General features: G+C 37.5%; 1 protein-coding gene across 2 annotated transcripts in view; it reads left to right on the top strand.

The window, feature by feature from the left end:
• Positions 1-3,719: 3,719 nt before the first annotated feature.
• DBT (dihydrolipoamide branched chain transacylase E2) overlaps positions 3,720-22,636 on the top strand; it is a 54,309-nt gene continuing 35,392 nt past the window's right edge. Inside the window, exons 1-3 of one of the 2 annotated variants that reach the window (XM_059375505.1) lie at positions 3,720-3,802; positions 9,685-9,808; positions 13,200-13,275. In XM_059375505.1, the coding sequence (XP_059231488.1) occupies positions 3,752-3,802; positions 9,685-9,808; positions 13,200-13,275 (251 nt within the window). In that variant the 5' untranslated portion in view covers positions 3,720-3,751. Of the gene's footprint in view, positions 3,803-9,684; positions 9,809-13,198; positions 13,276-22,636 lie in introns of those variants that run through there. The other variant, XM_059375506.1, reaches the window with a different exon arrangement.

Below are 22,636 nucleotides of genomic sequence, written 5' to 3'. Positions count from 1 at the left end.
CCTGTGTTCGGGTAGGTGCTGAACATGGAGCTTGCTTAAGATTTCCTCTCCCCTCTCCCCGCCCATGCTCTCTTTCAAAAAAAAAGGGGGGGGGGATAAGTATAATCCAAGTCTCCACAATTCTATATTTTTAAGTTTGTTTGTCTGTTTTAGTAATCTCTCCCTTCAGCATGGGGCTTGAACTCAAAACTCTGAGATCAAGAGCTCTACCACTTGAGCCTGCCATGTGCCCCTCCACAATTCTATTTTTAAGCATATATCCTTGTCTACTAATCAAAGTGTAATTGGCTAACCAGTAGCAACTGTATCACCTAGAGCTTGTTAGGAATGCAGAATTTCGGGCCTCATCCAGATCTACTGAATGGGAATCTGCATTTTGACAAGATCCCCAGATGATATGAATGTGCATTAAATCTGAGAAGCACTGCCATAAAGAAACTCTTGCACATGTACCAGGAGAAAAGAATGTATGTAGCAGCAGTAGTGGTAACAGTTGTAATGGCAATAGAAAAGAACTGGAAACAACACAAATGTTCACTGCACAGAGAATGGATAAGTAAATTGTGGTACAGTCATAAAAGCTAGTTGCAGAAAGATACAATTTGATGACATTTTTATAAAACTCAAAAATAAGCAATGGTAAGCAAGATACTGTTGGAGATTCATATATAACATATGGAAACTGGAGATTCATATATAACATATGGAAACAAAGTTATGCTGTACACACATGCAGGATAATTTACCTCCAGTGAGAGGAAGGGTTAAGAGGAGGAGGGGAGAGTGTGATCTTCACCAGAATAGGACAGCTTTAATTTCTTAAATTGGGTTATGGGCTCCAGGTTTTTGTTACTATGTGCGACTTACCGATATGTTATATTATTCTTTGTAAATGTATGATGTAACACAAATTTTAACAGCTTCATTGAGCTATATACCATAAAATTCACTTGTTTTAAGTGTATAATTCAATGATTTTTAGTACATTTTATAGTTCTGCAACCATCACCACAGTCTGGTAATAGGAAATTTTCATTACCATAAAAAGCTTTTTCCCATTCCCAGTCATTTGCCATTTCCCACTCCTATTCTCAGGCCCACGCAACCACTAATCTGCTCTGTCTCTGTAGATTGTTTTCTTTGGACATTTCATATGAATAGAATCATGCAATGTATGACCTTTCAGATCTGGCTTCCTTTACTTCCCATAATATTCTTGAGGTTCATCCATGTCATAGATGTACAAGTGTTTCAGTCATTTTTAAGGATACATAATATTTTATTATGTGAATATACCACATTTTGTTCATCTGTTCACCTGTTGAAGAGTATTTGGAGTGTTTCTAGTTTGGGGCTATTAAAAACAATGCTATTGCCATTATTCTTGTACTGGTCTTTGTGTGGACATGTTTTCATTTCTCTTGGGTAGATACCTAGCAGTGGAATTGATGGGTCATAATCAGTCATTTATCAATTAGGAAAAGGGAAAAATGGTTCTTAGTTTCTTTTGAACTCAAGCAAACGGGTTAACTAGTAAGTAGGTGGCATAACAGTTGATGGTGAAAGATAAGGACACACACAGTACTGAATGTGGACTCAATCCATTGAGGTCAAAAGAGGGTTAAAAAAAAAAAAGAATAACCAAGTATTTCCTTGGAAGAAGGTAGAATTAAAGGGAAAGTTAAGGGGTGCCTGGGTGGCTCAGTCGTTAAGTGTCTGCCTTCAGCTCAGGTCATGAAAACACAACACACCAAAATTATGGGCTGCAGCTTAAAGCTGTGCCATGAGAGAAATTTATGACCTCAAATATTTGATTAGAAAAGGAGATGTTGGGGTACTGGGGTGGCTCAGTTGTTAAGTGTCTGCCTTCAACTCGGGTCATGATCCCAGGGTCCTGGGATCAAGCCCTACATCGGTCTCTCTGCTCAGCGGGAAGCCTCCTTCTCCCTCTCCCATTCCCCCTGCTTGTATTCCCTCTCTCACTGTGTTTCTCTCTGTCAAATAAATAAATAAAATCCTTAAAAAAATAAATAAAGGGAAAGTTAAGAGGAAGAAGGTGGTATACAGGCCCTGGGAAGAAAATAATTCACTTCAAATTCACAGCTATTACATCTTCTCTTTATTTATTTATTTAAAGATTTTTAATTTATTTAACAGAGCAAGATCACAAGTAGGCAGAGAGGCAGGCAGAGAGAGGGGGAAGCAAGCTCTCTGCTGAGTAGAGATTCCCAATGTGGGGCTTGATCCCAGGACCCTGAGATCATGACCTGAGCCAAAGGCAGAGGCTCAACCCATTGAGCCACCCAGGCACCCCACATCTTCTTCTTCTTCTTAAAGATTTTATTTATTTATTTACAGACAGAGATCACAAGTAGGCAGAGAGGCAGGCGGTGGGGGAGGGGAGCAGGCTCCCTGCTGAGCAGAGAGCCCGATATGGGGCTCGATCCCTGGACCCTAAGATCATGACCTGAGCCAAAGGCCGAAGCTTTAACCCACTGAGCTACCCAGGCGCCCTCCCACCCCCGCCCACATCTTCTTTTTAAAACACACACACACACACAATTGGGAATATCAAGTAAATAGTGCTTATAAAATGTTTTGTTAATTGGAAAGTTAAAAAAATTAAAGTTCTTCTGACTTTTCAGATATTGTTCTAAAAGTAATGATTCGTATGTATTGCTTACAGTAGTTTGTATGAGAAATATACTGAAAAGCAAAAAAAAAAAAGGCAAAAAAAAAGTGTGAGTTTGGGTAATATTAGCAAATTTGTGAAACAACTGAGAATTTGTTCCAGTTATTAACCTTGAATATTGAGGATTTAAAACGTCTTTGTTCCGATATTTTGGTCTTTAATTCTTTAGACATCTGTACAGATTTTATTTCTCATGTGGAGGGCAAAAACCATGCAAATGTCATCCTGGAAGTTTCTAGTAATTGTTGTCCTAGTTGCTCTGAGAAAGATTGACTATTAAAACTCTGATCTCATATTTTCCCCCCAATCAACTTGACCTGAATTTGACATTCTCCAAGAGCCAAGTAAATCAAGGTTATATATGTCTGTGATATATATTGTATATGCTGGACAGCTGCATCTGACAACATTCTCTAAGAAGAAAAGATAAAGTTGGTATCTTTATTTCAGACGTTAGGGTAACCTTTATCTTCTGTAGGGGAAAAAAATTGAAAAGGCAATTTCGGTCACTAAGAACCCTCAATGGAGTAAGGAATACCAGTCACTGGGTAGGATCCCAGCATAGACTTGTGACTCGATTAGTGATACAGAGCCTTGCTGCAAAGTTTGGAAACGTCGCATTTTCTGTAATCAAGGCAGGTAAGATACAAGCTGAAAGGGGGTATTTTCCTACTCATCAGGTCTTCACCATAACTCTCTCCAAGTAATAGTCTTCCTTTTTGTTCCCTTAACAGTCTCCATTTCTACTACACGTATGAAAAAGATGATGGTTAGTGGACACAGCCATGGCCTGCCCAACTTTGTCCCCGAACCTCACGTCGAGCTGCCTCCACCTGGCTCTTCCCCACCAGCGTTGCTCTCTTACCTCGGTGCCGGACTCTCCGCCCCTTCGTGTTTCCCTCAGGCCCCGCCCCGCCCGCTGGTTGGCTGTGGGGTGGGAGGCTCGTTCCTGCCCTCGCCATTGGCCGCTCAGGGGGAGGTGCGTTTCCCGGCTCCCCATTGGTCGGCCCTGCGAGACAACTCTTCACAACCACCGAGCATTTGTCATTTCCGGGTAAGATGGCTGCAGTGCGTGTGCTGAGGACCTGGAGCCAGAATGCTGGGCGGCTGGTAAGGGGTTTGGGGCTGATTTGAGGTCGGGAAGGAATGACTTGTCGCCAGTGTTCCCGGAGAGGTGTGTTACTTTGTCGTCCGAGAGCCAGGCGGTCGGGGCACGTGGGATGGAGAAGTGGAAGGATGTATGCTACACGAAGGGCAGAGAAGGTGGCGAGCGGACCGGTCCAGAGACCCACTCCTTCCTTACCTGGCCGCGTTTCTGTCGCAACTCCGTCTCCTTCCAGCTTATCTACACCCAATGCCATCTAGCCTTTCACCCGATAGCCTTTCATTGGGCACCATCTAGGTGCTGGGGATATGGAGATATATATTCATTCAGCATTTATTGAGCACCCACTGTGTGCCAGACACTGAGCACACGACCCCTGCCTCGGAGAACTTGCAGTCTAGAGGAACTCGGAGAACTTACAGTCTAGAGGAAGAGACCCGTAAAGCAAACCGTAACAGCACGGGTCCTTGCCTCCAAGGAGCAGGGAGACTCAGGCTCCATTCTGTGGACCTGTGTTCCTCTCCTGTGTCTGTGCCACATATCTTTACAACTTTTTATCACCATAGCTGCGACCTACCTCCATCTCCCCTGAAGTTTTCCCCTTTGAACAACCCTTTAGCACCAATCACCTGACATCCCGGTAAGCATAGTGTTTCGTCCTATTTGCATAGCGTTTTTCCTTCTGGGATCCCTTTTCCCTAAGGTCTTACAGTGGTCGATCCCTGAGCTTAGAAAATCTGTCAAGAGCCTGCTGTGTACTAGGTCCTGTGCTAGGCACTCGCGAAGCAAATGTGAATGAGAGAACCCTGCCGTCTCAGATTAATTACAGCCTTGGGGTGGAAGGCAGGGAAGAAAAAGTTACTACAAAGAATTAGGACAGCTTGAGAAGTGCTATAATGGGACATTATAGAGTTACAGGAACACATAGGAGGGGTACTGGTGGGTCAGAGAGGAGTTCTTAAGGGATACTGTGTAACTTGAGATTTACACCGTGGTAGGTATTGGCCTCTCTTGAAAGTTCTCCTTGCTTGGCTTCTGTGACACCACTTCCCACTATTCTTCTTCCTAGATGTTTGGCCACTCCATCCAAATCTCCTGTTTTTCCTGCCCGACTTGTAAATATGTATTGGTGTTTATAAGGGCTAGGACTTTGGCACTCTGCACTTCCCAAACTACTTCAGCCACTTCTTTCAATTTAGTTGCTGTCTGTATGCTGATAATTCCTAAAGTTCCAGTCTTCAAGCCAGCTCTACTCCAGACCCACATATATCCAGCTGTCCTGGAGAGCTCTAATTGCATACATAGTAGGTATTTTTCAGCTGCAAGAAATAAAAACCCAGCCAATAAATGGGACATTAACTAACTATGCATCCCATAGCTAGATGGCAGCTGGCATTGGTTAAGTGGCTCATACTTATCAGGGTTGTCATTTCAACAATTCATGAGGCCTTTTCCTTATGGTTACAAGAGGGCCACTACAACTTCATATTTGAGGGAGGAAGGGGGAGGGGGTGGTACCAGCCACACTTTGGCCAGGACTATGTTACATGGCCACCGCTAGCCCAGGGGGTCTTGAAGGAGTTAGCATTTAGCCATCTCACAGCATTTACCCTAATGCCTCAGAGGCACATCGGATTCTAGTTTCCAGAGCTAAACCCTTAGACCTGTTTCTCTTTTGATTCTAGCCTATACAACTTCAGAATTTAGTCATTATTTTCCACCTTGCCCCCAGCTGCAGCTTTCCTGGTCCTACCTAATTGGACTTTCTGCCTCCAATTGGTGCCTCTCCAACCCATTCTCCGTAGTGTAACCAGGGTGATCTTACAAAGTAAGATACACATTTGAGAATGTCATTTCCTTGCTTAAAATTGCCAAATCTCTCAGGCTTCATCTCTTGCTGAAACCTACCCACCCCAACCCCCACTCTGACACTTGCCTCACCCTTGCCCCACACTGAACTACATTGGAAATACAGTGAGCTTCAGTTAATTAAATACACTGCCTCTCTCAACTTCAGACTCCAGACCTTTGCACATGTATTTCCTATGCTTTAAAGACTCTTGCTTTCTTTCCCTATGTCCTCATCTGTAATAACACCTCATGTCCTGGATTACTCCTACTCAGCCCTTAGGTCTTACTTCAAATTTGCTTTCTCGAAGTAGATTGGTTTCCTCCTTTGTGTTTGTTTTTAATACTCTGTTCTTCCCATTATAACACTATGTCATGATCAACTCTTTAACTGTCTTCCTTTGACTTTTTTTTTTTTTAAGATTTTATTTATTTATTTGACAGACAGAGATCACAAGTAGGTAGAGAGGCAGGCAGAGAGAGAGAGGAGGAAGCAGGCTTTCTGCGGAGCAGACAGCCTGATGTGGGGCTCGATCCCAGGACCCTGGGATTCTGACCTGAGCCGAAGGCAGAGGCTTTAACCCACTGAGCCACGCAGGCGCCCCAACTGTCTTCCTTTGAAGGTATGGACTGTACATTCCATGAGAGAAGGAATTCATCTATTTTGTTCTCTAATCCCAAGTGCCTAGCACAGAGTAGACACTCAATAAATGTTTGTTGAACAACTCAGTAAAAAGTCTATTTTTTCCATCTGTTGTAAAGTATAAATAACAGGAGGTCTTAATATGTGTAGTAAATCATGAACAAGGTCTTACTACGTTGTGTTTTATTCTCCCTTATTGCACTGAGCATTTGACTCTTGATGAATTTACCATCGAAATAATAGTGAGCTTTTCTATTTTGTCTGTCTTCTTGTAATGAAGTGTAAGCAACTTGAATTTAGGGACTATATTCTATAGCTTATTTAGCTTTGAATTACTAAGCCCAGCACAATCCCTGTCTTTAGGAATGCTCAACAATTACCTGTTTAATTATTATTTATTTCCTTGTTTGAATCTACTAAAACTTGGCTTCATTTCCTATTTTTTGCATTCTGTTTCTAGAAAAAGTCTTTTTAGTTTGACAAATTATTTTTTCTCCTTCTCCCTTCTGTTGCCTTTTTTTTTTTTTTTAAAGATTTATTTATTTATTTATTTGACAGAGAGACATCACAAGTAGGCAGAGAGGCAGGCAGAGAGAGAGAGAGGAGGAAGCAGGCTCCCTGGTGAGCAGAGAGCCCCATGCGGGACTCAATCCCAGGACCCGGGGATCATTACCCGAGGCGAAGGCAGAGGCTTCAACCCACTGAGCCATCCAGGCGCCCCTTCTGTTGCTTTTTTATCTTTCCATTCAGCAGCTTCACTAATTAGTCTAGTCTTCTCTTAGTCCCAATTAGTCACTGTCACATAATGCCTGTTGTACTTATGTTGCTTTCTCCTTTTCCACTGTAAATCACTTCAGGAGCCTGGTAGTTCATGCCTCAAATACTGTAATAGTTTCTTAACTTTTTCCTCTCTTATTTGGCTTTACCTGTTATAATCTAACCAATAAACTGCAACTATATTAATTTCTTAGTCCTTTTTCTTCAATAATCTGTAGTGTAGAAGTTCAAACTCCTTAGCCTGACCGTTATATTCAACAATAATTCGGTCCTCATTGAGCCACTTCCAACACTCCCCCCTCCTTTTTTTTTCTTTTTAATTTCATTTGACAGAGCAGAGAGCATAAGCAGGAGGGGCAGCTGGGGGGCGGGAAATAGACTCCCCACTGAGCAGGGAGCCTGTGGGGCTCTATCCCAAGACCCTGAGATCATAACCTGAACAGAAGGCAAATGCTTAATGACTGAGCCACCCAGGCACCCTGCAACACTTTTATAAATTTGATCAAGCCAAATCAAGCAACTCACTGCCTGAGGAGACAAGTTCTGGCAGCAGTTCTTTGTTTCTTCTGTTCCCTCTGCTTTAAAAGTGCATTGCTGCTCTTTAATAATTAATACTTACAATGCAAGGCCCACCACAACTCTTCCCCCGGAAGCCTTCCCAGATCAAGCCAACCTTAAAAAACCAAACTAAAACACAAAAAAACTCTCGGCTTAAGTTCCTCTAACGCCTACTGCCTATACTTATTACAAAAAACTAGAGCATACATGTCCATGCATGAATGTGTGTGTGTGTGTGTGTTTATTTGTTTCTGCTAGGTTATAAATTCAAAGCAGGGATTATTTCTACTATATATAACAATGTGATGTGAGAGAAAGAGCCTCAGCTTCAGAGTCAAATTTTCTTGGTTTCAGAGGTGAATTTTGCTATTTGTTTGCTATTTGTGACCTTAGACAAAGCATTTAACCTCCTTGATCATTAGTTTCTCATGTGTTAAAGAGGGCTAATGTGCCCATTATTTCAGAAGGTAATTGTGAGATTAAAAAGAAGATGATGGATTTAAAGACCTTTAAAGTATCCAGCACATAGTAGGCATTCCTGCCTCCCTTGCCCAATTAGTAGTTCTTCAATAAAAGTTGCCATTGTTTAAGGTAGGACTTCCTAGTAGTTTAATTTTCTCTCAAGGTTTTTTAAAAACCATTTCTTTATATCAAGGTGAACCCATATTCTTCAAAACCTCCATTTATTGCCCTAAATTAAAATTTATGAATGTCTGATGAAGTGGAGGTTGATTTACACCTTTCATTCTGTTGTTGATTAAGAGCCAGGATTGTGGAAGTTGAAGGAGAAAGAAAGGACACAGAAAATGGGGGTTTGGGAAAGAGAATTCTTTCACTATCTGCTAAGTTTTAAGCTATCAATTTTCTTTAGGTTTTATGTTTCCCAAATGTTAATGTTAATAAAAATAAAATATATATTGTAAAGATTAGTTGCTTTACGATTATCTCTTAAGGTAAAACTAAGATGCATGATTTAAGATTATTTGTGTTTTAGGAAAGAGATCTTTAGTTTTTCTTTGCTTTCAGAAATCAGTAACAGCTTAGAAATTAAGGTGAAATATCACATAATAATTTAAATGTATTATTCATGTTGGTAAACCAAATACTTGTTTTTATATTATTTGCTGTCAGAAAAAGAACAAAATTCTTGTTTATAAATACACATTATAATGTGGCTATAGTACATAACATAATATGTATTATAAAATAACTTTTAAATTTAAGGGCTAATCACCACCGAAGGATAAAGTACATGATAATAAAATAATTTTTTTTAATTAAAAGTAACTCCTACATTAATAAAAAAAATTGTGAATATATACCACCTTTCTCAAATACAGTAATGGGGTTCGAAATTTCTGTACATTATGTTTAAAAGTGTGATATAGTTAACCTGCTGTTAATAACATTGAAATGTTAACTTTCAAAATAAAATAGTCTACCTTTCAGACACATAGGTTCTAATATATCAAGATGAATACATTAAGGTCAACTTACTTCTCTTGTATATTGTCTTGCATTATACTGAGATGTTATACAAAATGGTCACATCTAAAGAGTCATCTGTAGATTATAGTAAGAAAACCTTTCCCTACAGCACTACACATGTTTTCAATGTCTTTAGTAGTTTTATTTTGGGAAGTCTTTAGTGACGCAGCTGTACCTACAAACTCATGTGTTTGTACAAAATATATCGTTAAAATTTCTTCACTTTCTCAAGAAATTTTAAGCAAGGATCATAAGCATATAAGCAGCTGTGACTTTAGGGATATAGTTTTACTAAGTAAAAGAACAAAAGAATGTTCCTGGGTGACAGGGTTTAAGTTCCTTTGATTTCTTGAACAGAAATACTTGAGAAATAACCAGTCTTAATAAACTTTATTTTCACTGATTCCAGGTTTGGGCCAGTTCAGATATTGGCCTGGATAATTTCATACTGTTTGTATTGTGATAATGACTGTTCTACTTTTAGAACAGACTTGAAATTCAGTGTGAACTTACAGAGATAAGCCATCAAGAACATTAACAAAAGCTTTTACTTTTTTATTTTCTCATCTTTAGATTTGTGTTCGCTACTTTCAGACATGTACGAATGTTCATGTTTTGAAGCCAAAATACGTGTGTTTCTTTGGTTATCCTTCATTCAAGTATAGTCATCCACATCAGTTGCTGAAAACAACTGCTGGTAAGTATGATCTCAAAATAGACTGTATACAATAATGTTTTATATCATACTCAGAACTTTTTAAAAAGGTAATTAAAAACTTATCAAAGTAGAAAGAGTTAACCTTTTCATTCTAGCCCAGCCCTCCTCGCTTTCCCTGAATCTATCCTTTTCTTACTTTCTTTTTTGTGTGCCCTGCCCCTATCCCTTTCATATCTTTACATAAATGTGTGTGTCTTCATAATGTTGGGAATGGGTTGTCTTGGGCCATCTGCTCTGTATCACCTGGCTCATCCGAGTGCAATAGTCAGGTAAATTGTTGACTTAGTAGATTATATCCTTATACTGTCACTGTATTACTGGTTGGATGAAGCACTTACCTCAGTCTGTTGTGTTAAGATTGTGTGATGAAACTTTCACCAAGTGTTCCTAAATAGAAAGTTTCCTGACTTTTACCATTTAATTACCTTTCTCACATCTTTTTCTACCCTCAGTAAAGAACTTGAGGCTTAAGTATTAGATTTGGCAAGGGCACTAAGATTTTTTTTTCCTGATTTTCTATTTAGATCTCTGATAAAGAATCCTAGGCTTTTGTTACATCATTAAGCTTTTGACAGATACTTGTTGCCAGTCTGTGCTAGCAATGAAAAATAGGGGGATTCCAGGCAGATCTAACCCTTGAGATCAAGTCTTTCCATGCCTTTTTATAGGTCATTTTCCATAATACCTTAAGATATATAAACCCTACCTTTGCCTTCTTTTTTATTTATTTTTTTTTTTAAGATTTTCATTTTTAAAAGTTGATCTTTTCTCTTTACTTCTTTGAGAAAATAGAGGCCATTCAAGCAGAAACTCCCAACTTCTTGATCTAGTCTCTAAACACTTACCTGAAGCTTTGGGTTCTTGGTCTATCAATTACTAGCTGTGTAACTTTAAGCAAGTTACTTAATTCCTTTCTATTTCATCATCTGTAAAATTGGAGTAATCACTGTACCTAACTCATTGTGTCATTGTGAGAATAAATTAATTTAACACAAATACTTACTTATCACCTGCTGTCTTCCAAGGCACTGTTCTAGGTACTTGGGATACATTCTCTTCCTATATTCCCTAACTTGGTGAATACTTAAGAGAGAAACCTGGAGCCTTCCTGATTCCTGTTTCACATCAAATTGATTACTGAGATCTATTAATTTGACATCCTCATGATTCTTAAGTCTGTCTTCTCTTTTTCAGACAGTTTTGAAAATATATAAATATATTAAATTCTATACTTCTGTTTCATACGTGTAATAGCCTCCTAACTGCTTTCTCTGTCATCCCTTCCCCAACCCCATCCACCACATTCCTGCCAGGGAGATTCTTTCTAAAATTTATAGATTTAAAGTTACAAATCTGAAATTGCAGATGGTATTCCCCATTGGTTAATTATTGCTGACTAATAACCCTGCCCATGACTTTAGGCTTAAAGCAACAATGATTTATTATTTCTCAGGATTCTGGAAGTTACCCAGATGGTTCCTGTGCTGGTTTCACCCGAGCTCACTAAGGAGGATCCTCGGCTAGAGGATTATCTGGGTGGAAGGTCCAAGATGGTCCCACATACATGTCTGACAGTTGGTCCTGGTTTTTGGGTGGGGTGTCTCATTTCTTCTCTACTTGGCCTTTTATCCTCCAGTAGACTAGATAAGTTTCCTTACTCCAGGATTTCAAGGCAGTATTCCAAGAGGGAGATGGTAGAAGAAGCTGCGAGGTCCTGGCTCCAGAGTTTGTACAGTTTCACTTCTGCTGTATTCTGTTGTCCAAGCAAGTAATAAGCCAGCATAGATTTAAGTAGTGGTAAATTAGACTCTACATCTTATGGGAGCAACTGCAAAAAATGTGTAACCATATTTACTTACCACTGGCTCGTGATCACCTTCAGGGCAAATTTCCAGCAGCTCACCATGGCACAGCAAAGAAAGCCTTTTTCAATCTTGACTGATTTATTTATTTATTTATTTGCCATATGTACTATCTTCAGCCATGGAATTGTGTGTTATTCCCTAACCATGCTCTGTGCTATATTTCCATATTCTTCTTGCACATGCTGTCCCTTGAATAATACTGTTTTGTATAGAGGTTCCATAATATATTTGTCGTTTTTCAGTTACTTCAATTGGAATTATAGATCTTCATTTTAACTCTATGATAACTATTCTTTTTTTTTTTTTAAGATTTTATTTATTTATTTGACAGACAGAGATCACAAGTAGGCAGAGAGGCAAGCAGAGAGAGAGAGAGGGAAGCAGGCTCCCCGCTGAGCAGAAAGCCCAACTCAGGGCTTGATCCCACGACCCTGGGATCACGACCTGAGCCGAAGGCAGAGGCTTTAACCCACTGAGCCAGCCCAGGTGCCCCTATGATAACTATTCTTGAGTACAAATCTTTGTGTACCTTTCTTAATTATTTCCTCATGGGGAAAAAGTCTTAACAGCAGAATTGCTTATTGAGTCAAAGATGTGGACTTTTTTTTTTAAGGCTTTTGATATTTAACACCAAACTACTTTTTCAGAAAGGTTCCAGTTTGTACTTTGAGCAGAAGGCCATAAGAGGACCGAACTTATCAGAGAGGAAATAAGAGGTGCCTAATACCTCTATATCAAAAATGCACTTGTATTTCTTAACCATAAACTTATCTCCTCATATTTATTAAAGAAAATCTTAGGACTTGAATCAGCTTGTTGTGTATTTTGTAAGCAATTTTGATGAATTTTGATGAAGATAGAGGAGAACTCTTGACTCAGTTCAGAGCCACTTGTTATCCTGCAAAGGTGAGAGGATCCATATCTACTTCCTGTTGACCAGAAATACTTTTTCTGGGGAATAATTGCCATAAAGTATCACTTGGCATCTAGTTGTTAATACAAGTGGAGTAGAAATTTAAAAAGGGATAAACAATGGAAAGGAAGGAGAGAGACAAAGATTTAATAAGTTGGCAGAACATGGTTTGGACAGATGAAAATTTTCCAAGTTTTCTATATATGGACCCATCTGATTGTTATCCACTAAGAATGAGTAGAGTTACTTGAAGTCAAAAGAGATCTAAGAGCAGGACAGTAAGGTTACTATAGTTTAATAGCAGAAAACAAGGAGATCCAGCTAGCTGGGCCTTCTATACCTTTGTAAGAGTGCATTCTTTTTCTTGAATGTTGGAAAATGGAAGTGCTGTGGCCATTATTCATAGGTCTGTGATGCTGAGTAATTTATTTAAATCTTTGATGGTTATGAATGATGTTTATGCTTTCAAAAATTATTAAATACTTTTTTTATCTGTAAAATGCAATAGGTTCTGCCTCTCATTTAGTTGTGAAAGCATCTATTAGGAATATATTATGTATTTAATGAGACCATTTCTCATTTGTCTTTGAAGCTCTGCAGGGGCAGATTGTTCAGTTCAAACTCTCAGACATCGGAGAAGGTATTAGAGAAGTAACTATTAAAGAATGGTAAGTTGGGGCAACTCTCTGGCTTGGTTAGTAGAGTATGTGATCTTGATCTCAGGTTTGGAAGTTCGAGCCCCATGCTGGGTGTAGAGATTACCTAAAAATAAAATCTTAAAAAAAAAAAAAAAGTAAGTTATTCTGAAAAAGATTGTAAGTCAATGTAAAAATTAGTTGTTTGAAAACAATATGAATTCTTTAAGTTGAGAAATTTCTTTCTGTAACAATGCTTTGTTTTAAAAGCATTAAGGTAGTTTATGTTGCTAATATGTTGTTAACACAATTCATCATACATCATGACATTTTATTTGATGTAATTTCTTAAGGATTATTTTTTATTCTTTTAAAAAAATTATTTCACTGCTCACCCCCCTATGAAAAAGGGAAATTAGTCTGTAAAATATGTTAACTTGATATGACCATGTGTTTGAATGACATTTTATATGAACTATTTTTTTCCAGACTATTTTATAATCATGATATAGTCTAAGCTCTCTTTACTGAAAATGACCTCAGTAAGAATGTCTGTACATTTTACTCACTGTTCTCTGACAGTTGGCCTGTATTTTTAGGATAGGTTAAATATAATACTGAAAGATATTAATCAAAAAATAATTTTGCAAAGGTTCAGAGTTTTTCAAAAAAAGCCTTGTAACAGGCTCCTACTGCTTTAATCATTCTTCTACCTCTTTTCTGTTTCCTTTTTGGAAATAAAAAAGAAACACCTCTGGGTAGTGAACTAATTTTTAAAAGTCTCTAGGAATAGCAGTGAAGATGAATAAATGGGTGCTCTTCTCCATAGTTTTATACCATTGAAGATCCCTATAAGAATCTAATTCAGCCACTTGTATATTCTTTCTCTGTAGTTCTCACTGTTTTTACTTCGTAAATTAGAAAACAGTAAGAATGTAATTGTGCCTTACCGTTACATCTCTAGTGGCATTGTGGGATTAAGGAAGGAACAAGAGCAAATTAGAAGAGCCTGACTCTGATACTTATAAACCATCTTGCCTGGGATTCACTTGGTCTCTACTGAGCATTGATTCTTAATGTGTAAATTGGGGGAAACAGCACTTACTCTGCCATCTTACAAAGGTTTTTTGTTGTTATTTTTGTTTTTGTTTTTTTAGCAGGCTCCCCATGAGCAGGGGAAGCTAGATATTGGATCCCGGGACCCTGGGATCATGACCCGAGCCGAAGGCAGTGGCTTAACCAACTGAGCCACCCAGGCGCCCTCACAAAGGTTTTGAAAGGATCAAATAATATAATATATAGAGAATGCCTTTTAAATCTGCCAAGTAATATGTACATTTTTGCTTCTTTCTATCTTTTAGAAAAATAACTTCTTTCTAAGACAAACACTAGTCTTTGTAGATTCTAGAATTTTTTTTTTTAACATTTCTTAATTTCTACCTCTTACTAATTCTCTGGACACATATGTTTTGATATAGGGTTTTAAGGTTCTTGGAAAAGGAGATTATGTCATTCCTAATGAAAATTAATAGTTCATTAGATAAGAAACACATATTTGATTAAGGTTTTACAGAAGTTTTTTTTTTTAAGGTTTTACAAGAAGTTTTTAAAGAAATATTAAGAGCTTTCTTAAATTCTGTGTGCTTTTTCTCTAACTTAATATCTATAAATCTCAATTCAAGGGGAAATAATATATATTGTAAAGCAGTTGGGGGCGCCTGGGTGGCTCAGTAAGTTGTGGTTGGCTCTTGATCTTGGCTCAGGCCTTGATCTCATGGTTGTGAGTTTGAGCCCCACATTGGGCTTTTTTATTTTTTTAAGTCTACTTTAAAAAAGTATATGTATATATAATTACATATATACACACACTCTCTATATATACAACATCATGTATTTAAGCACTCTATATATAATATTATGTGATATATGTAGTATGTATTACCATATGGTATATATATAGATACACATACTATATATATATACACACACACATACATCATATGTATATATAATGTAGATTGGTAAAATGTTCAAAAGTAGAATAGTGTGCTGTACAGCAAGAATAGAAATTTGAATGTGTAAGGAAGCATGATTTCACAGAAGGTGATGTTTTTGTGTAAGTGGCAGTAAAACCTTATCCTTAGAATTTGTAGCAGCAAATAAATGGGTAAAGAAGAAAAATACTTCAATTTCAAAAAGGCTTTGACAGATTTCCAAAACAAGTTTGGATTATATATTTGCTTTTGCTTTAAAGTCAGTTTTGTCTGATAGTAATACAGCTACTCCAGCTTTCTTTTGGTTACTGTTTGCATGATTTTGTGTGTGTGTGTGTGTGTGTGTGTGTGTGTGTGTGTGTGTTATGTATTTTGCATGTGTTGTGACTGTATAATTGTGAGTTTATCTCTGGATTTTCTGTTTTGTTCTATTGATCAACATGTCTGTTTTTGTGCCAGTACCATACTGTTTTGATTATTACGGCTTTGTAATATAACTTGAAGTCTGGAATTCTGATCCTTCTGGCTTTGCGTTTCTTTCTCAAGATTGCTTTGGCTATTTGTGGTCTTTTGTGATCCCATACAAATTTTAGGATTGTTTGTTCTACCTCTGTGAAAAATGCTGTTGGTATTTTGATAGGAATTACATTAAATGTGTAGATTGCTTTGAGTAAAAAAATATAGTAGAGTTTTTTTTTAAAGATTTTTTATTTATTTATTTGACAGAGAGAGATCATAAGTGGACAGAGAGGCAGGCAGAGAGAGGGGGAAGAGAGCCCGATGCGGGCTTGATCCCAAGACCCTGAGATCATGACCTGAGCTGAAGGCAGAGGCTTAACCCACTGAGCGACCCAGGTGCCGCAGTAGTATAGACATTTTTAATCATATTTGTTTTTCCAATCCATGAGCTGAAATATCTTTGCATTTCTTTGTATGATCTTCAGTTTCTTTCATCAGTGTTTTATTTTTTTCAGAGTACAAGTCTTTCTCTTCTCTTTGGTTAGGTTTATTCCTAGATGTCTTCTTATTTTTGGTGCAATTGTAAATGGGTTTGTTTTCTTAATTTCTCTTTGTGCTGCTTCTATAGTGATGTATCAAAATGAAACAGATTTCTGTACATTGATTTTGTATCCTGCAGCTTTACTTAATTCATTTAGCAGTTTTAGTAGTTTTTTGGTGGAATCTTTTGGGTTTTCTATATAATATGTCACCTGCAAAAAGTGGAAGTTTTGCTTCTTCTTTACCAGTTTGGATGCCTTTTATTTTTGTTGTTGTCTTATTGCTGAGGTGAGTACTTCTAGTACAATGTTGAATAAAAGTGAAGAAAGTGGACATCATATCTTATTCCCGACCTTAGGGAAAGTCTCAGTTTTTCCTCATTCAGGATGATGTTAGCTCTGGGTTTTTCATATATGGCCTTTATTATGTTGAGTTATGTTCCCTCTAAACCTACTTTGTTGAGGGTTTTAATCATGAATAGATACTGTACATTGTAAGATGCTTTTTATATGTCTATTGAAATGATCATATGATTCTTATTATTGATGTGATGTATCGATAAGACTTCTGTTTGTTGGGAGTTTTTTCACTACTGATTTGATTTCTTTGCTGGTTCTCTACTCAAAATTTCAATTTCTTCTGATTCAGTTTTGGTAGTTTATATGTTTCTAGTAATATATCCATTACTTCCAGTTGTCCAATTTGTTGGCAGATAGTTTTTATAATAATCTCTTACAATTGTTTGTGTTTTTGTGGTGATGGTGGTTGATTCTCCTCTTTCATTTGTGATTTTATCTATTTGAGTTCTTTTTCTTTTTTCCTTGATAAGTCTGGCTAGAGGTTTATCAATTTTATTGATTTTTCCAAAGAACCGGGTCCTGGTTTCATTGATCTGTTCTATTGTTTTTAAAATTTCTTTATCATTTATTTCTGCCCTAATCTTGTTTATTTCCTTCCTGCTACTTTTAGGTTTTGTTTTTGTTCTTTTTTCTAGCTTTTTTGGGGATAAGAGTAGACTGTTTATTTGAGATTTTTCTTGCTTCTTGAGGTAGGCCAAATTGCTGTAAACTTCCCTTTTAGAACTTTGTTTGTGGACCTTATGTTTTCATTTTCAATTGTTTCTATGTACTTTTAAAATTTCCTCTTTTTATTTCCTGTTTGACCCATTCTTGCTTATTAGCATGTTATTTAACCTCATTGTATTTGTGAGCTTTCCAAATTTTTTCTTGTTGTTGATTTCTAGTTTAATAACATTGTGATAGGAAAAGATACATCGTATGACTTTAGTCATCCTGAATTTGTCAAGGATTGTTTTGTTGCTTAATATGTGATCTATTCTGGAGGATGTTCCATATATGCCTGAAAAGAGTGCATGTTCTCCTGTTTTATGCTGGAATGTTCTGAATATATCTATTAAATCCATCTGGTCCAGAGTGTCTTTCAAAGTCATTGTTTCCTTGTTGATTTTCTGTTTAAATGAGCTGTCCATTGATGTAAGTGGGGTATTAAAGTACTCTTTTATTATTGTATTATATATTGGGTCCTTTATTTTTGTTATTAGCTATTTTATTTATTTGGGTCCTCCCATGTTGGGTGCATAAATATTTACAATTATATCTTCTTGTTGGATTGTCCCCTTTTTTATTACATAATGTCCTTATTTGTCTCTTTTCTTTTCTTTCTTTCTTTTTTTTTTTTTTTAAAGATTTTATTTATTTATTTGACAGACAGAAATCACAAGCAGCAGAGAGGCAGACAGAGTGGGGTGGGAAGCAGGCTCCCCACTGAGCAGAGAGCCTGATGTGGGGCTCCATCCCAGGACCTGAGATCATGACCTGAGCCAAAGGCAGAGGCTTTAACCCACTGAGCCACCCAGGCACCCCTCTTTTTTTTTTTTTAATTAAAGATTCTATTTATTTGTTTATTGTAGAGAAAGAGAACATGAGCTGAGGGAGGAACAGAGGAAGTGGGAGAAAAAAATCTCAAGCAGATTCCATGCTGAGCATAGAGCCTGATATAGGGCTGGATCTCATGACCCTGAGATCAAGACCCAAGCCCAAATCAAGAGTCAGGAGCTCAACCGACTGAGAGACCCAGGTGCCCCATACTCAGCTTTCTTTTGACATCCATTTGTATGATAGATGTTTCTCCATCCCCACTTTCAATCTGCAGGTGTCTTTAGGTCTAAAATGAGTCTCTTGTAAACAGCATATAGATGGGTCTTTTTTTTTTTTTATTTTTGTTTTTTATCCATTCTGTCTCCCTGTGTCTTTTGATTGGGATATTTAATCCATTTACATTCCAAGTAATTGATATGTATTTTTAACTATTTTATTACCTGTTTTGTGGTTGTTTCTGAAGAATTTTCCTGTCTTTCATGGTTTTCTGGTTTTGTTGAGTGATATATTTAGATTTCTTTCTCTTTATTCTTTGCATATTTATTAGTGGGTTTTGGTTTGTTGTTACCATTAGGTTTATATATAACATCTTCTGCATATAGCAGTGTAAATTAAGTTGATGGCCATGTTAATTTGAGCACATTCTTCTCTCCTCCCCATGTTTTAGGTATATATTGTTATATTTTACATCCTTCTACTTGTGAATTCTTTGACTTATTTTTTACAGGAATAGTCATTTTTACTGCTCTTGTGTTTCCTACCATCATACTGTCACTGTCAGTCTCTCCTTTCCACTCAGAGTCTCTTTAAATGTTTCTTGCAAGGCTGGTTTAGTGGCCATAAACTCCTTTAGTACTTGTTTGTCTGAGAAATTCCTTATCTTTCCTTCTATTCTGAATGATAGACTTGATCACTAGAGCATTGTTGTCTGCATTTTTTTTCCATTTAGCACTTCAAATATATCATGTCAATCTCTTCTGGCTTTGAAAGTTTCTGCTGAAAAATCTCTTGATAGCCTTATGTGGTTTTTCTTGTATGTTGCTGTTTTCTTTTGTCTTTCTGCTTTTAAATTTTCTTTAACACTGTATTTTGCCAATGTGATTACAATATGTCTTGGTGTAGATCTGCTTTTGTCAGTTTTGATGGGGGCTCTCTGTGCCTACTAGGTCTGGATATCTGTTTCCTTCCCCAGATTAGAGCTGTTTTCAGCTATTATTTCTTCAAATAAAGTTTCTATCACCATTTTCTCTCTCTTTTGGGACTCCTATAATATAAATGCTACTACATTTGGTGGAGTCACTGAGTTCCTTAAGTCTGTTCTCATTTTGCATAATTCTTTTTTCTCTCTTTTGTTCAACTTGATTACTTCCCATTACTATGTTTTCTAGATCATTAATTTGCTCCAAACTGGTGTTCATTTCATAAAGTGTGTTTCTAATCTTGTTTATTTTACTCTTCATCTCTAATTTGATCTTTTTTTAAATCTCCATTAAGGGTCTTACTGATGTGTCCTACTCTCTTTTCAAGTTTAAGGAGTATTTTATGATTATTACTTGAAATACTCCATCAGGAATATTACTTATATCTCTTCCACTTAGATCTCCAGCCATGGCCTATTCTTTCATTTGGATCAAATTTCTCTGTCTTCTCATTTTGTTTAAGTCTCTGTGCCTGTTTCTTTGTGTTTAGAAACATGTTCTTAAAGGTAATAACCTTATAAAGAAGAGGTCCTCTAGTATCCTAGTGCCCTGCCATGTAGTGTCCCCTGTTCTCCAAAGCCTGGCACTTATAGGAGTGTCTCCAGTGTGTGTTGCATGTGCTCTGCTGTTTTATCCTGGCCACTTTATTCTTTAGGCGTGTTGTCTGCAGAGGATACCTTGGCCTGTTGTGGGCAATATTTGGTCCCTGGCCTGATTGTGGTGTGTTTTAATTAGGTGTGCTCTGGTCTGCTTGTCAAATGAGACCCTGTTGCCACTGCTGTCAGAACCAAGGCTCCACAAAACTCCCAGATTGGGAGATACAGCATTGGTAGGGTTTTGGACCAGTCTTTTGGGGGAGGGGACCCACCATGCTGGGACTGAGGCAGTGTGGCCAGGAAGGGTGCTTCCACTGGAGCATGGGGTGCAGGGGGTGGTGGGACTTGGTGTAAACATGCTAAATAGTATGTGTCAGCACCACACAGCTTCCTGTAGGTAGACCTGTGCTTTTGCTGAAGGGGAGGGGAGGGAAATTGCACCTCCCAGTTCTTTTGTTTCTGAAGGGTTCTCTCTGTGAATGCTGCCTCTCTGGGATGTCCTCTAAGATAAACAAATAACCTTCTCACCTTGTGATCCAGGATGTTTTTGAGGTCACTGTTTCCATGCTGTATATCTGCAGGCTATTTGCCTAGTCTTCTTTCCAAGAGCACCCTCAATGCCTTCAGGCTCTTTCTGAGCCAAGTCCACTGACCTTGACAGCTCTAGGCTTTAAGCTGTGCTGTTTGCAAGAACTCCTGAAATTCAGCCAATTCCAAGCCAATTACTATTGCAATTAAGTTTTCCCCGTGCACTCCCCTGTGTGTTAGTCTCTCACCCTTCTCTGCCACCAGTTACCTACCTCGCAACTGCAGCTGCCAGTCTGTTTCTCTCCTAAACCATGTCTCTGCACATCCTACATTCATTAATGTGACCTCTTCTCTACCTTTAGTTGTGGAGTTTGTTCTGCCAGCCTTAAGACTGATTTCTTAAGGTATGATTTCTTAAGGGTATGTAGGTTGATATGGGAGTTGTCTAGTTGTATTTGTGGGATGAGGTGAGCCTTGGGTCCTCCTGCTCTGCCACCATCTTTCCCTCCTGCATGATATATTTTTTTGCATCCTTTTAACTTATTTGTGTCTCATAGATAGTATATAGTGGAATCATTTTTTGAAATCCATTTTTCCAACTATGCCTTTTATTGGCATGTTTAAGCCATTTATATTTAATATAATAGATAAAGTAAAATTCATATCTGCCATTTTGCTATTTGTTTTCTATGTTTTATGTGGTTTTTTTCATATATTTCTCCCATTAGTGCCTCTTGTGATAAATAGCTATTTCTACCATACCATTTTAATTTCCTTGTTTCTTATATCTATATATTTAGTCTTTATATATATATATATATATAATTTAGTTACTTTCTTAGTGGCTGCCCTGTGGTTTAATAAAAAACAATGTAGTTTGGATTAATATCAACTTAGTTTCTATAGTACATTAAAAACGTTGCTCCAATATAGCTTCTTCCCTTCTCCCCTCCTTTTTTGCTATTATCATCATATGTATTACCTGTTTTAAAATTATAAGCCCATCAATAGTTTTTAAAATATTGCTTTATGCACTTGTTTTGTAAATCAGATAGAATTAAAAAGCTGTACAAAGAAAATTTAGTGTCTTGGGGCACCTGGATGGCTCAGTGGGTTAAAGCCTCTGCCTTCGGCTCTGGTCATGATCCCAGGGTCCTGGGATTGAGCCCCACATCGGGCTCTCTGCTCAGCAGGGAGCCTGCTTCTCTTCCTCTCTCTCTGCCTACTTGTGATCTCTCTCTGTCAAATAAATAAATAAAATCTTTAAAAAATATGTATAGTGTCTTGTATATTTACCTATGTAGTTAATCTTTATTAGTATTCTTTATATCTTCATGTGGATTTGAGTTGCTGTCTATTGGCCTTTTATTTTAGCTTGAAGGACTCCTTTTAGCATTTCTTGTAAGGCAAGTTGCTAGCAAAAATACTGTTTTAAGTTATTTGAGAATGTATTTATTTCTCCTTCATTTTTTGAAGCACACTTTTGTTAGATATAAGATCCTTGACTGGCAGTCTTTCTTCTCCTTCTTTTTTTTTTTTTTTAAAGATTTTATTTATTTGTCAGAGAGAGAGAGAGTACAAGCATGGGGAGCAGCAGGCAGAGAAAGAAGCAGGCTCCCTGCTGAGCAAGGAGCCCAATGTGGGTCTCCATCCCAGGACCGCAAGATCCTGACCTGAGCTAAAGGCAGATGCAGCCAGTTGAGCCACTCAGACATCCCCAGTCTTTCTTTTCTTTCAGCACATTGAATGTGCATTCATTACCTTTTGGCCTCCATGGTTTCTGACTAGAAACTATCTGTTAGTCTTGAAAGGGTTCCTATAGTTGATGAGTGGTTTTTCTTTTGCTGATTTTAAGATTTTCTCATTGCCTTTCAGCAGTTTGATTATGAAGTGTCTAGGTGTGGCTCTTTTGAATTTATCCTATTTGGACTTTGTTGAGTTTCTTACATGGGTACATTAATGTTTTCTTCAAGTTTAGGAAGTTTTTAGCCATTATTTCTTCAAAGATTTTATCTCTTTATTGATAGTCTTTATTTAGTGAGGCATCATTTTCTCCTGTGTCCCTTTAATTGTTTAGATATGGTTTCTTTTAGTACTTTGAATATTTAATTGCTGATTTAACTTTTATTGAAGTTAATTAATAACATTAATTATTATTAATTAACATCTGTACATCCTCA

This window comes from Mustela nigripes, chromosome 14, assembly GCF_022355385.1.
Source record: "Mustela nigripes isolate SB6536 chromosome 14, MUSNIG.SB6536, whole genome shotgun sequence".
NCBI classification, from domain to species: domain Eukaryota; kingdom Metazoa; phylum Chordata; class Mammalia; order Carnivora; family Mustelidae; genus Mustela; species Mustela nigripes.
The sequence above is the reverse complement of the archived record's forward strand: the minus strand, read 5'-3'. Positions and strand labels throughout refer to the sequence as shown.